Below are 12,738 nucleotides of genomic sequence, written 5' to 3'. Positions count from 1 at the left end.
ACCATACCTGGTGTCCCCTAGTCTACTTTTGGGGCGAGACTCCCAAGTCATAGCCACTGGGAGGAGCCCATTAGTATTCCACCCTCCAAGTCCCCCATGCACACTAAGGCTCCAATCATAAAAGAACTGTCACTGCAGAAAGAGGGTGGTAGTTAAACAGAATTCCTTACAATTGAAAGGAAAGGAAGTTAACGCGCCTATATAAAAGGGTGAGGCAGCTCGGCCTCAAATGCTGATCATGAGGGTCCCTTACCCTCAAAAGAGCCAGGGGAGGAGGGGCGGCGGGCCACCTGCAGGACTCAGGGCGGACGCCCATCGCTGCCCGGATCCAAGATGGCGGGGTTGGAGGCATACAGGCGCGCTTGAGAAAGATCACGTGACGGGGGCGGACCCTACGCCTAAGGGGTGGGGCGGGACGGGGCGGTGCTCTAGGCCGAGCGGGAGGTTGGGGCTACCGGCGCTCTCTGGTGGCAGACTCGGAGGCGGCTGCATCGGCAGTGGCTCCGAGGCTGGGGTCGAATCCGATCCGGAGCTATGAGTGTGGACAAAGCCGATCTATGCGGGTCTCTGCTCACCTGGGTAGGTCGGGGGCGGGGCTGGGAACAGGTGTGCACCCGCTTTTCTTGCCCGGGAGCCCCGACCTTGGCTCAGCCCGCCTCTTCGTTCTGGGGCTGGGAGGAGGAAGGGGTCGTGGGCCTACGAGGCCGTTGGACTCTGGCACCCGGTTCCGTCACGTGGCAGGTCTGCGTGGAAAGAACAGGTGAGGCCCTACCCCTCTGTGGCTGGGTCACGTGAAGCGAGGGCACAGGTGAGCCAACTAGTCACGTGGTCCCTGTGAGGCTCAAATGACTCGTGGTTCCGTCCTTCCCTGGTTGCGTGGGGCTTGTTGGGCAGAGGTGAGCTAAGGCCGCGCCCCCTCTGGTCCCAGGTGAGCAGAGGCCACTTCTCAGTGGAGCTGGTGTGGTGGAGCAACAGGCCAGTCCCAGCTCCTGCTGACCTCAGTCTGCAAAACAGGGAGTGGCTCCATGATCCCAGGCCCTAACTCTTGCCCTTTTCATTTCGCCTCAGTTGCAGACGTTCCATGTCCCGTCCCCCTGTGCCAGCCCCCAGGACCTGAGCAGCGGTCTTGCAGTAGCCTATGTGCTGAACCAGATGTGAGTGTGGCTGAGGGGGGCCCCCAAAAGGTCCTTCCAGCTGAGCTCATCCCACCTTCTCACCCCCAGAGACCCTTCCTGGTTCAACGAGGCATGGCTTCAGGGCATCTCAGACGACCCAGGTCACAACTGGAGACCAAAGGTGACAGTTGGACTCATGACTGGGGGACAGGTTGATGAAGAGTTGTCCAGGAAAAGGTCAAATAGACACATGTCCTGAGTGATGCACGGACCGACCTAGCGAGGGAGACAGATTGTCAAACACATGTCCAGTGGTCAACCAACCATTTGGAGGATCATTCACTCTGTTGAGCACCCAGTGCCTGCTAGGTATAGGGATGTAGCAAGGAATGACACAGACCAAAATCTACCCTCACACAGCTGACATTCTAGTGATGTGGACAAACAGTCCGTACACAAACATAAAAATTTCCAACAGCAATGAGTCTTATGGAGACAATAAAAGCAGAGTCATAAGAGAAAGCAACTGGGGTGCCTGGGTGGTTATTTGAGATGGGCTGTTCCCTGCATAAGATTAGGAGGAAGAGTATCCCAGATGTGGTGTTGTTGTTGTGTGCTATCAAGTCGATTCCAACTCATAGTGACCCTATATGCAGAGAAGAATTAGAATTGCCCCATAGCACTTCCTAGGCTGTAATCTTTATAGGGGCAGATTGCCAGGTTTTTTCTCCCTTGACTCGGCTGGTGGGTTTGAACTGCTGACCTTTCGGTTAGCAGCTGAGCTCTTAACCATTGCACCAACAGGGGCTCCTTATTCCAGGTATCGCATTGCAGTCAAGTCTATTCCAACTCATAGCCACCCCGTAGGACAGAGAGAACTGCCCCCATAGAGTTTCCAAGGCTGTAAATCTGTGGAAGCAGAGTGCCACATCTTTCTCCCACAGAGCAGCTGGTGGGTTCCAACCACTGACCTTTCAGTTAGTAGCCAAGTGGTTAACTGCTGCACCACCAGGGCTCCTATTCCAGGCATAGGGAACAACAAAGACAAAGGCCCCCAAGTCACTAATAAGTTTGGTGTGATGGAGGAATGGCAGGTAGGTTGGACCAGAGAGTGTAAGAAGGAGAGAATGGTAGGAGAAGAGGTCACCAGCGGCCTCACTGGCTGGGGGTGAGGATGCAGACTCTATTTTAAGTGCTGTGGAAAGTCAAGGAAGGCTTATGGCAGAAGAAAGACACAACCTAGCTTGAGTTTTAGAAAGCTCCCCCTGGCTACTTGGAGAGGAATGGCATGCAGGCAGCATGGTGGAGGGTGAGAGGGGGCTGGTGCAGTAATCCAGGTGACAGATGATGGTGGCTGGGGCCAAGGGGAGGTGGTGCAAGCGGTGAGAAGTGATTGGACTCTGGGGACAAATGAACAAAGATAGTCAGGTGGACAAGAAGCACAGACAGCCAGGGAGAATGTCCCCAGGGGAGGAGACATTCAGACAGAGAATGAGGAAAAACAGGAGAGATTACCAGGGATTGAGGGGTGAAGTGAAGAAAAAAGAATGGAGTAGAAAGGGTGGGATTGCTTGGCCCCTTCTGAGGGGCTCTGGATCCCTACACAGCCCTTGTCCCTCCCCAGGTTGGCAATCTGAAGATGATTTTACAGAGCCTGGTGGAATACTCTCAGGATGTGAGTAACTGTTAAGGGACTTAGCGGTTCAAACGGAGAAGTGTGAGTGTTGGTCTGTGAGGCCCTGACACCCCCCTCAACCCCATCCTCAGGTCCTGGGACACCCTGTGTCTGAGCACCACGTCCCAGACGTGAGCCTCATTGGCAAATTCTCAGACTCTGCAGAGCTTGGCAAGCTGCTTCAGCTGGTGCTGGGCTGTGCCATCAGCTGTGAGAAAAAGCAGGGTATGAGGCGAGCAAGCGGGTCTCTAGGGGACGACCTGAGGAAGTCCCTCCTCCCACCGCCCTGGGTCTGGGTCTCAGTCTCCCCCACCTTGATCCCCAGAGCACATCCAGAGAATCATGACGCTGGAGGAATCGGTTCAGCATGTGGTGATGGAAGCCATCCAGGAGGTGGGTGGGAGTGCCCAGTGTGTCAAGGAGTATCAGGGCATGGGGCAGCTCCAGGGCAGAGAGAATGGGGCACAGGCCCTGCCTGGGAAAGGTCTGGGCTCCGCCTGGAACTCAGTTGGTCAGACATGTGTCTCATGTGTCTGCCAGCTCAGAGTAATTCCAAGTCACAAGCCAGACAGTTCAAAAGACCTGGCCTCCTTCATGAGGGACACAGGGCAGTCTTCGGGGCTGGGTTATCAGGAAAAACTGGTCTTGGGGACAGAAGGATGAAGAGGTTCTCAGGCTGGATCACTGAAACCTTGAAAGCTGCCCTCAAAGGGCCCAACTCATCTCTATGCTTCCTCCCCAGCTCATGACCAAAGACACCCCAGACTCCCTGGGCCCGGAGACATATGGGAACTTTGACAGCCAGGTAAGGGGTGAAGGGGTGGCTTATTGAGGTTAAAGGTCACAAATCCTCGGGGATGCCTAAGGAGAAGAGGCTTGTCCATAAACCTGCAAACCATCCCCATCCCTCAGGGTCCTAGTCTCTTCCTTCTCCAGGTCCCTAGGGTTCCTGAATGGCCCTTCCCCAGTCCCCTGGTTTTCCATCTCTCTCTCCTTAGATCCCAAGGGTTTCTTGGCTCCTTCTTCTCTGGCCCTATAAACCCCAGCCTCTCTTCCCCCAGTCCCTTCCCTGGATCCCCGAGTTCCTCGAACACCCCCGTGCCCATTTTCCCAGTCCCGAAGGTACTACTTCCTGAGTGAGGAGGCTGAGGAGGGGGATGAGCTGCAGCAGCGCTGTCTGGACCTGGAGCGGCAGGTGGGGCCAAGGTTGGGGGACACTGGTGCTCCTGAGGCTGGGTCCCTGGCACGGCCCCCTCCAAGCTCCAGCTTGTCCACCCCTTCCCCCCAGCTGGTGCTCCTGTCAGAGGAGAAGCAGAGCCTGGTGCAGGAGAACGCGGTGTTGCGAGAGCGAATGGGCCAGCCTGAGGGTGAGGGAGCCATGGGCCTCACTGCCAAGAAGCTGCTGCTGCTGCAGTCCCAGCTGGAGCAGCTACAGGAGGAGAACTTCAGGTGTGATCAGATGGGGATGGGGCCAGGCAGACCAGGGGATTGGGTGGGTGCTGCCCCTTGATGTGCCCCCTCACTTCTCAGGCTGGAGAGCAGCAGGGAGGACGATCATCTACACTGTGTTGAGCTGGAGCGGGAGGTCACGGAGCTACAACAGCGGAACCAGGCGCTGACCAGCCTGGCCCAGGAGGCACAGGCCCTGAAGGATGAGATGGATGAACTGCGGTGAGTAGTGGTCCCTGGGTCCCCACCCCACATACCCTGTTTCCAGAGTGCCCCTCCAATGCCACAGGACCTCTGTAACCCCGCAAATGCCCAGTGGGCCCCTACAATGTCTCCCAGACTGCACAGTACCCCCTAGACCCTACTGCACCATCCTGGACCCCTCATGTCTCCTGGACCCCACCACGTTCCCTGAATCCCTGGTGCTCTCAGGACCCAACAGTGCTCCTTTGTTACCCCACATTATACCCCTCAGACTCCATAGCATTCCTGTAACTCCAATCAGCCCGGGCCCCTCATAGTGCTTCCCAGACCCACTGTACCATTCCAGGCCAAATCATGCCCTTGGGTCCCATGCTGCCCTCCATGACCCCTGTGACCTCAGGTGCCCCCATGACATGACTGTATCGCCTTATAACTGCTTAGCACTCCTGCAACCCCAAAGTTCTTGATGGGCCTCCGGAGCACTCACCTCCCAGACCCTGCTGTGCCTTCCATAACCTCAAAGGGCTCCACTGTGACCCTACAACATCCCTGTGAAGTGCCCAGTGGGTTCCCATTATTGCACCTCCACAGACCCCAAAGTGCTGTTGCCCCACAGCCACCCCATTACCCCACAGTGTCCTTGGAGGCTCCTTAGCCCCCTCTGGGACCCAATCACTCCCTCTATAGCCCTACAGCCCTTCTGTGACCCTGCAATTCTACGCCTGGGGATCCTCGATTATGACCCCACTGTAACCATTGATGTTTCAGGATCACTTATGCCCCCTATAGGCCCCCAAGAACACCACCCCCCATCCCTGACCGCTTCACCTTGACCCCAAATGCCCCAGGCTGACACCCTCCTCTGCCCCGAAAGCCCTGCATCCAAGCTGAAGCCTGACCAAAGACCCCCCCCTCCCCGCTTGCTCCCCGCCCTACCCCCTCCCTCAGGCAGTCCTCAGAGCGGGCTGGGCAGCTGGAGGCCACACTGAGCGGCTGCCGGCGCCGCCTGGGCGAGCTGATGGAGCTGCGGCGGCAGGTGCGGCAGCTGGAGGAGCGCAACGCCGGCCACGCCGAGCGCACGCGGCAGCTGGAGGAGGAGCTGCGCCGGGCCGGCTCGCTGCGGACCCAGCTGGAGGCGCAGCGGCGGCAGGTGCGGCGGGGTCGCCCGTGGGCGGGGCCAGGGGCGGGAGATCTCGGTGCAGTGAGTCGCCCCGCCCCCCACGTGCAACTCCTCATTTTGTCCCGCCCCCAGCGCTGTGCTGAGTCCGCCCTGAGTCCTCCTCCTCCCTATTATATAGACCAGAGTCCTTTAGGCTCTAGCCCTCTCGACCCGGGTCGGGTGCCCTATCTGGACTTGTAAGCCCCGCCCCTTCCCTAAGTTGTTGTGCCCCCTCAAGTTCTTCGCAGCGAGTCCTTCTGGCCCAGCTCCTGAAGGTGAGCGCTGTACTCACGCCCCTCTTCCCAACCCTGCAGCCCTCATTCCTCTCCCCTGTTAGGTGCAGGAACTGCAGAGTCAGAGGCAGGAGGAAGCCATGAAGGCCGAGAAATGGCTCTTTGAGTGCCGCAACCTGGAGGAAAAATACGAGTCAGTGACAAAGGAGAAGGAGGTGAGGCTGAGATCCCACTTCCCAAACCCGGCCCTGCCCCCTGTGGGGTAGCACAGTTCTCCTGAAGCAGAGGGTCCTTCATGTGGTTCTTGCACCCCATTCCTCCAGCGGCTGTTGGCGGAGCGCGACTCCCTGCGAGAGGCCAATGAGGAACTGCGCTGTGCCCAGCTCCAGCCGCGGGGGCTGTCCCCAGCCGGTGAGCTGGAGGCTGTCTTAGGGGGCGTGGAGACTTGGGCCTGAAAACGGGTGTCGAGGGGTCTTACCTGGCTTGGAGTGGTGTTACCCAAACGCAAACCAAACCCATTGCCATTAAGTTGATTCTTACTCATAGCGACCCTATAGGACAGAGTAAAACTGCTCCACAGGGTTTTCAAGGCTTTCTACCGTGGAGCGGTTAGCTGATGGGTTTGAACCCTCGACCTTTCGGTTAGCAGCCTGGTATTTAACCACTGCACCATCAGGGCTCCTTGGAGTGATTAGGGCAGGCTAAAAGAGCTTGTCTAAGCAGGGAACAGAACTAGACCAGTCTGGGAGGGAGGCTAGAGGAGAAAAGGGCAGCTTGGGCAGGGACCTCTCCTCCAGGGCTTAGCGTGGGGAAAGGGCAAAGAGTGGGTGGGGCTTGTGTCAAGCCAGGCTTTTGGTTGAACTTGAGCCCTAAAGGTGATCCTTGGAAAGATGACCCTTGGGGCAGTAGAGGGGCAGCATAGGGGTGTGCAGAGACCTGTAGCATTTTTTTTTTTTTTTAATTATTCAGACCCATCACTAGATTCCACCTCGGCAGCTGTGGAAAACTTAGCAGCAGAGATCCTGCCTACTGAGCTCAGGTATCCTGGGAACTGGGAGCCCAGGCCTCACCCAGGCCTGCCAGGGTCTTCCCTCAGCCCACCCCAAGTGTGTGAACCCTATTACTAACTCTGCTTGAATTCAGCTCCTAAGGCCAGCCTAGCTCCTAGCCCCACCCACTCTCCTAATTCTGCTCTTACCTGACCCAGGGCTTCTAGCCCAGCTCCAAGGCTTTGCCTCTCCAGATCCATCCTCAGTACACAAATTAGTATGCAAATTAGGCTCAACCCGTGTGGCTGCGCTCCCAGTACACAAATCCTATGCTTGGCCCCACCCACATCGGCTTCCAATTCCCAGTCCACCCCAGCTGTCACTTGGGTCACCCCTAGAGCCTTAGCTCTGCCCCTAGACCCTATACCCCATACTTAGCTTTGCCTCCTGGCTCTACTCTCAGGCTCCAGTCCTCCTCTTAGCGTAACCTTTGCTAGGTTCAGTCCCTGTGCCTTCCCAGGACTAATGCCACCCCACCCTGTCCCCACTGTTCTCACCGCTGTAGCACCGCCTTTGCCTGACTCCGCTCCGAAATTCAGTTTACAGCCCCGCCCACTTTGGCTCCTCGCTTGGTTGCCCCCCCCCAGCACTCTGCCCAACCATACTTTGGCCCTTTCGCCTGTACTCTAATCCTACCCCATGGTCCAGCCTTGCTGGGCTCTTCCCCAGAGCTCTGTCCTGCCCTCCTCCCCAGCCTGAGCAGGGCTGCGGGGTTGCTGGTCCCCAGCTTTTCTCACCCCTTACTGGGTAGGGAGACGCTCTTGCGGCTTCAGCTGGAGAACAAGCGGCTGTGCCAGCAGGAGGCAGCGGACCGTGAACGGCAGGAGGAACTACAGCGCCACCTGGAGGAGGCCAATCGCGCGCGCCACGGGCTGGAGACGCAGCACCGGTGAGGGCCTGGAGGAGCCGAGGGCCTTGTGTGCCTGGAGGGGGCTGGGTGGAGGGGGCACAGGCATTGAGAGGATCTCACCCCGCAGGCTGAACCAGCAGCAGCTGTCAGAGCTGCAGGCCCAGGTGGAGGAACTGCAGAAGGCCCTGCAGGAGCAGGGGGGCAAGAGCGAGGATGTGAGTGCTCACCTCTTCCCTGCCTGGCCTTCCCACACACCCCCCAGTAACCCTTCTCTCTCTCCCTCCCTCCCCCTGCTGCCTGATGCCCTGTGTAGGCTATTGTAAGTACGAAGGGCTGTGGCTGGTACCCCTACCCTGACCGAGGAAGGGGTTCAGGGCCTCTGAACCCCTAGTCATCTCCTGCCTCTTCTCTTCCTCCAGCCTACCCTGCTGAAGAGGAAGCTGGAGGAGCATCTGTGAGTCCCAGAGGGAGGGCATTCCAATGGGGAAGGGCCCACAAACAAAGGTGGGGGATGGATTTAGTGTCGGATGGAGGAAAGCTGAAGAAGACTGAGGGCTCAGATCCCTACAGGCCAAGCGAAGGAGTGTCACTGTTTGGGGGGATCATTATGGAGCCATGGAAGGGATTTCAGACTTGGAGGGGAGTATGATAAAGTGATACTTTATTTGCCTTTTGTATTTAATGTATTTTTTAAAAGAGAAACTAAAAAGCTGTCAAACTTATGCTTCAAAAACTAAGACATAAAAAAAAAAAACCAACCCAAAACATATACCAAGCTATACAGAGAGAAGTGGTCTACCTCTCAGCCTACTGCATTGACTCAGTTTCCACCCCAACCCCATTCCTATTTGTTTGTTATGGACAATCCTTACAGAGTTTTAAAAGCAAATGCAAGTGAACATGAATATAGTTTTTTATTCTCAACCCTTATTTACACAAAACGCAGCTTAAAATGTGCTTGTCTGCACTTAGCTTTTCTGGCTTAACAAGATGGCTGGAAAATTTCCCCAAATGACTAAATACATTATTTTTTTACAAGGATAGCAGCCTTCATCAGCTGGGGTTCCATGGAAAAATTAAGCCTAGCAGAAAATGATTTCCACGGTATTTTCTCAGTTCTCCCCGGATGAAAGTACAAAAGAAAAAAAAAAAAAACATTGCCATCGAGTTGACTCCAACTCACAGTGACCCTATAGGGCAGAGTAGATCTGCCCCATAGAGTTTCCAAGGAGCTCCTGGTGGATTTGAACTGCTATCCTTCTGGTTAGCAGACGTAGCCTTTAACCACTAGACCACCAAGGTTTCCAGGATGGGAGTAGCTAGTAGTATTCTGGAGCACTACGATGGATGCCTTGGGGCACTAGGGTTTAATTCTCCTATGAAATTCTGGTTGAGAAGGGCTGGCCCGTCCCATTTCATTTGTGGGTATTATAATTGTTCCTTTCTAGGTATTTGCAATTTCAAATAATGCGTCAAAGTATAACCTTGTAAATATATCACAAAAGTGGAATTGGGGCTAAAAGGCTACAGGCCTTTGTAATTTTAGTGCACAGAGCAGAAAGTCTACTATTCGATGTTATACCGTGTTCCATGTCCACTGTGCCGCAGTCTCACAGATGGAATGTCTGTCAGAACTCTTTGGAGTTTACCCACAGATGGCAGCACTGTCAAGCTTTGGTTAGCATCTCCTTCTGTTAGAAGAGATTTGCATTCTAGAAAGATCTCTCTGCTGCCTGGTGGAGAATGGAACTGAGGGATTGGGACTGGAACAGGCTATGGAGGGATGATGGTGGCCGCATTAGAGCGGGGGCTGTAGGAGGGGAGAAATGGCTGGTTCCAGGGCCATGGGTCTAGGCGATATGGAGGATGGTGGCTTTGATTGATGACTGAGGAGATGGTGGGGCAGGGGACATGGCTCTGGGCAGGGTAGGAGCATTTCTGGCCAGGTGGGGAGGCTGTGGCTGCCATGGGAGGAGAGGAGAAATAGAACCTGGAGGTCAGCCTGCAGCTGCCCCTCCCCTGCCCATAGGCAGAAGCTGCACGAGGCAGATTTGGAGCTGCAGCGGAAGCGTGAGTACATCGAGGAGCTAGAGCCACCTGCCGACAGCAGCAGTAAGTGGGACCCTGGGGGGAGGTCTGACGGCAGGGGGAGCAAGAGCTGGGCGTGGAGATGAGGGGTCACCTCATTCCTCCAGCAGCCCGGCGCATTGAGGAGCTGCAGCACAGCTTGCAGAAGAAGGATGCAGACTTGAGGGCCATGGAGGAGCGGTACCGCCGTTATGTGGATAAGGCGCGGACGGTGAGGATGCGGGGGGGTGGGGCATAGGTCTCTTACTGAGACTTCTCCCCAAGGCCCCCACCCTCTTTTGAGCCTTGCCTCCCATTGGCTTATGCTCTCACCAGTTCATGCCTCTCTGTTCCACATGCCCACACTTGTCATACCACACCACGTCACAGACTCTGCATGCCTCCCACTGCCACAGGTTGTAACATAAAGTGCACCCAGCATGTCATGAGCTCACCCGGGCTGTGTCTTCCCCAACTCCTAGGTCATCCAGACCCTGGAACCCAAGCAATGGCCACCTGGGGGTGCACCCCCAGAACTCCATGACTTGCAGACACAGCTCCGGGAGCGGGACTTCCGCATCCGGCACCTGGAGGTGAGTGTCCTTTTCCCATCACACTGGTCCTGCCCATCCAGGCCCTTGACTGTAGCTTCCTCAGCAGACGGACTTTGAGAAGAGTCGAAGTCAGCGGGAGCAGGAAGAAAAGCTGCTAATTAGTGCCTGGTATAATATGGTGAGTACATCAGCACTGTGGCCATAGAGTTGGGGGCTCCTCTGGGCTCACTGGACCTAACCCTACCGCTTCCCCTCCAGGGCATGGCCTTGCAGCAGCGAGCTGGGGAAGAACGGGCACCTGCCCATGCCCAATCCTTCCTGGCACAGCAGCGGCTGGCCACCAACACTCGCCGTGGACCCCTGGGACGCCTGGCATCCCTGAATCTGCGTCCCAGTGACAAGCACTGATGGGTCTCTGGATCCTGCTCTCTGCCCAGACAGCCAGGGCTTAATCCACACTGGGTTCCCACACCTCACATGATGCCCCAGTATCAGGCCTTGGCCAGCTACTTGGAGCCTTGGAGTTATGACCCCTGACCCTTGCTCTCCCAGATTGGGGGAGGCGGGGCAGGAGGCAGATATAGGCCTGTTTTTTTAGCTAGCGATGTTATTCTTATCCTTGATTCTCTCTTTGGGGTTAATTAACTGGAGAGGGTCTGATTTTATATCTGAGACAAAGAATAATAAAGACTTTAATTCTGCCCTTCCTGGACTCTGGTCTCCGAGGTAAAGGGAAGTATAGGTGGGCTGGGGACTCAACTTCCTTTCCTCTCTGCTGTACCATTGCTTTTAAGAAAGGGCTTGGCTTGTGTTCTTTCTAAAGTGTGAGTGAGTGGTAGCATCCAATGGGAGGTGAAGATCATGAAGCTCATGTTAGTGTCTGTGTGTGTGTGTGTACGTGGTGATGGTGGCATTTGGAGAATCTTTAGGCAAAAATCTCTGCCTTCGCGAAGCTGACATTTCCTATGAAGGGAGACAGGCGATAAATAAATATAAGTTTGATATGAGAAGTGTCAGACAAATAAAGCCGGAAAGAATGATGGGGGTGCAGGAGATGGATTTTAGATGTGAACATTTTTAATAAAAGGCCATGAAAGGAGACCTCACCAAGGAGGTGACGTGTGCAGGAGGTGTGGGAGTAGCCATGTGGATATGGGGTGGGGGGGGGAACAATCCAGGTAGAGGGAACAGCAAGTGCAAAGGCCCCAAGGGGGGACCTTGAAGGCCTAGAGGTACAGTGAGGAGGCCAGTGTGCCTGGAGAGGTGTGAGTGAGGTAGGACTGGGAGGAGATTCAGACAGGGAGGTGAAGAGTGAGACAGTGAGGGCCTGTTGGCCGCAGGAAGGGTTTTGACTTTTATTCCATGTGAGGTGAGCCATAGAGGGTTCTGAGCAGAGGAGGGACATGCCCTGACTCAGGTGTTCACAGGCACTGTCTGGCCACTCTTGGGGATCAGGGGCAGGAGCCAGGTGATCGAGGCAGAAGCGCCTAGTTCAGGGGGGTGATAGTGGGGCTCTGTCCAGGGTGGGGCCCTGGAGGCATGAGAAGTGATTGGATTCTGTATACAACTTGAAGGCAGAGCTGATAGAATTTGATGCTGGTTTGATGTGGAAAGGGGTGAAAGAACAGGAGACAAGGATGATGCCAAGGTTTTGGCCTTATCATCTAGAAGGATAAAGAGGGTGGGGCAAATTGGGGAGGCAAAAGGGAGCTGGTTTGGGGTGTGATATATTTGGGGTGTCCCAAATGTGATAAAAGGCCAGGAGAAGCCAAGGAAGCAGTTGGCTCTCTGGGTCTAGAGTTTGGGAGGAATCCTGGCTGGACTTCTAAATTCAGGAGTCATCAGCATATGATTAAATCAAGATCTGGAGCTCTGAGGAGTACTTGAGAATGCAGGAATGTGTGTGTGGGGGGGGGGCTGTCACTTGCAGAATCATGAAACAGCTGGCAGGAGGAAGCTGTGGTCTGGGAGAGTGGCTGGCACATTAATGAATGAGTGAAGTCTGGGGTACTGTTGGGGGGCATTTCAGATAACAGAAGTTGGGGAGAAGTGGACAAGGGAAGATTCCATGTGAATCTGGAAGAATTCCCAAACCTTACTTAATACATTACACTGACAATGAGTATAAACAACATTTTATTGAGCACCTATTATGTACCAAGGAGTCCCTGGGTAGCACAAGTGGCTACTACTAAAACGTTTGCATTTTGAATCCACTCTTAGACACCTCGAAAGAATGGCCTGGTGATCTAAATTATGAACAGTCACAGCCATTGAAAGCCCTATGGATTGCAGTTCTACTTTGAAACGCATGGGGTGGCCATGAGTTGGGAATTGACTTCACAGCAACCGGTTTGGTTTGGTTTTGGTTATTACGTAGTAA

At 55.0% G+C, this 12,738-nt stretch overlaps 1 protein-coding gene across 7 annotated transcripts; it reads left to right on the top strand.

Moving 5' to 3' along the window:
* The first annotated feature begins 424 nt into the window (after positions 1–424).
* On the top strand, positions 425–11,059 carry HOOK2 (hook microtubule tethering protein 2). 7 transcript variants are annotated; one of them, XM_049877043.1, is made up of 22 exons: positions 425–579; positions 1,069–1,154; positions 1,224–1,296; positions 2,740–2,790; positions 2,883–3,015; positions 3,116–3,183; positions 3,533–3,595; positions 3,905–3,985; positions 4,079–4,239; positions 4,321–4,461; positions 5,392–5,593; positions 5,940–6,050; positions 6,159–6,246; positions 6,805–6,874; positions 7,636–7,773; positions 7,862–7,949; positions 8,154–8,188; positions 9,764–9,846; positions 9,933–10,033; positions 10,284–10,394; positions 10,450–10,533; positions 10,614–11,059. In XM_049877043.1, the coding sequence occupies exons 1-22, from the start codon at positions 535–537 to the stop codon at positions 10,761–10,763; spliced, it is 2,163 nt and encodes a 720-aa protein (XP_049733000.1). In that variant the 5' UTR covers positions 425–534; the 3' UTR covers positions 10,764–11,059. The 7 variants fall into 7 exon arrangements, with proteins under 7 accessions (XP_049733000.1, XP_049733002.1, XP_049733001.1 ...); XM_049877045.1 differs by having other exon boundaries at positions 9,930–10,033; positions 10,462–10,533; XM_049877044.1 differs by having other exon boundaries at positions 9,930–10,033; positions 10,459–10,533.
* Positions 11,060–12,738: the final 1,679 nt, after the last annotated feature.

This window comes from Elephas maximus, chromosome 3 (assembly GCF_024166365.1).
Source record: "Elephas maximus indicus isolate mEleMax1 chromosome 3, mEleMax1 primary haplotype, whole genome shotgun sequence".
NCBI classification, from domain to species: domain Eukaryota; kingdom Metazoa; phylum Chordata; class Mammalia; order Proboscidea; family Elephantidae; genus Elephas; species Elephas maximus.
The sequence above is the reverse complement of the archived record's forward strand: the minus strand, read 5'-3'. Positions and strand labels throughout refer to the sequence as shown.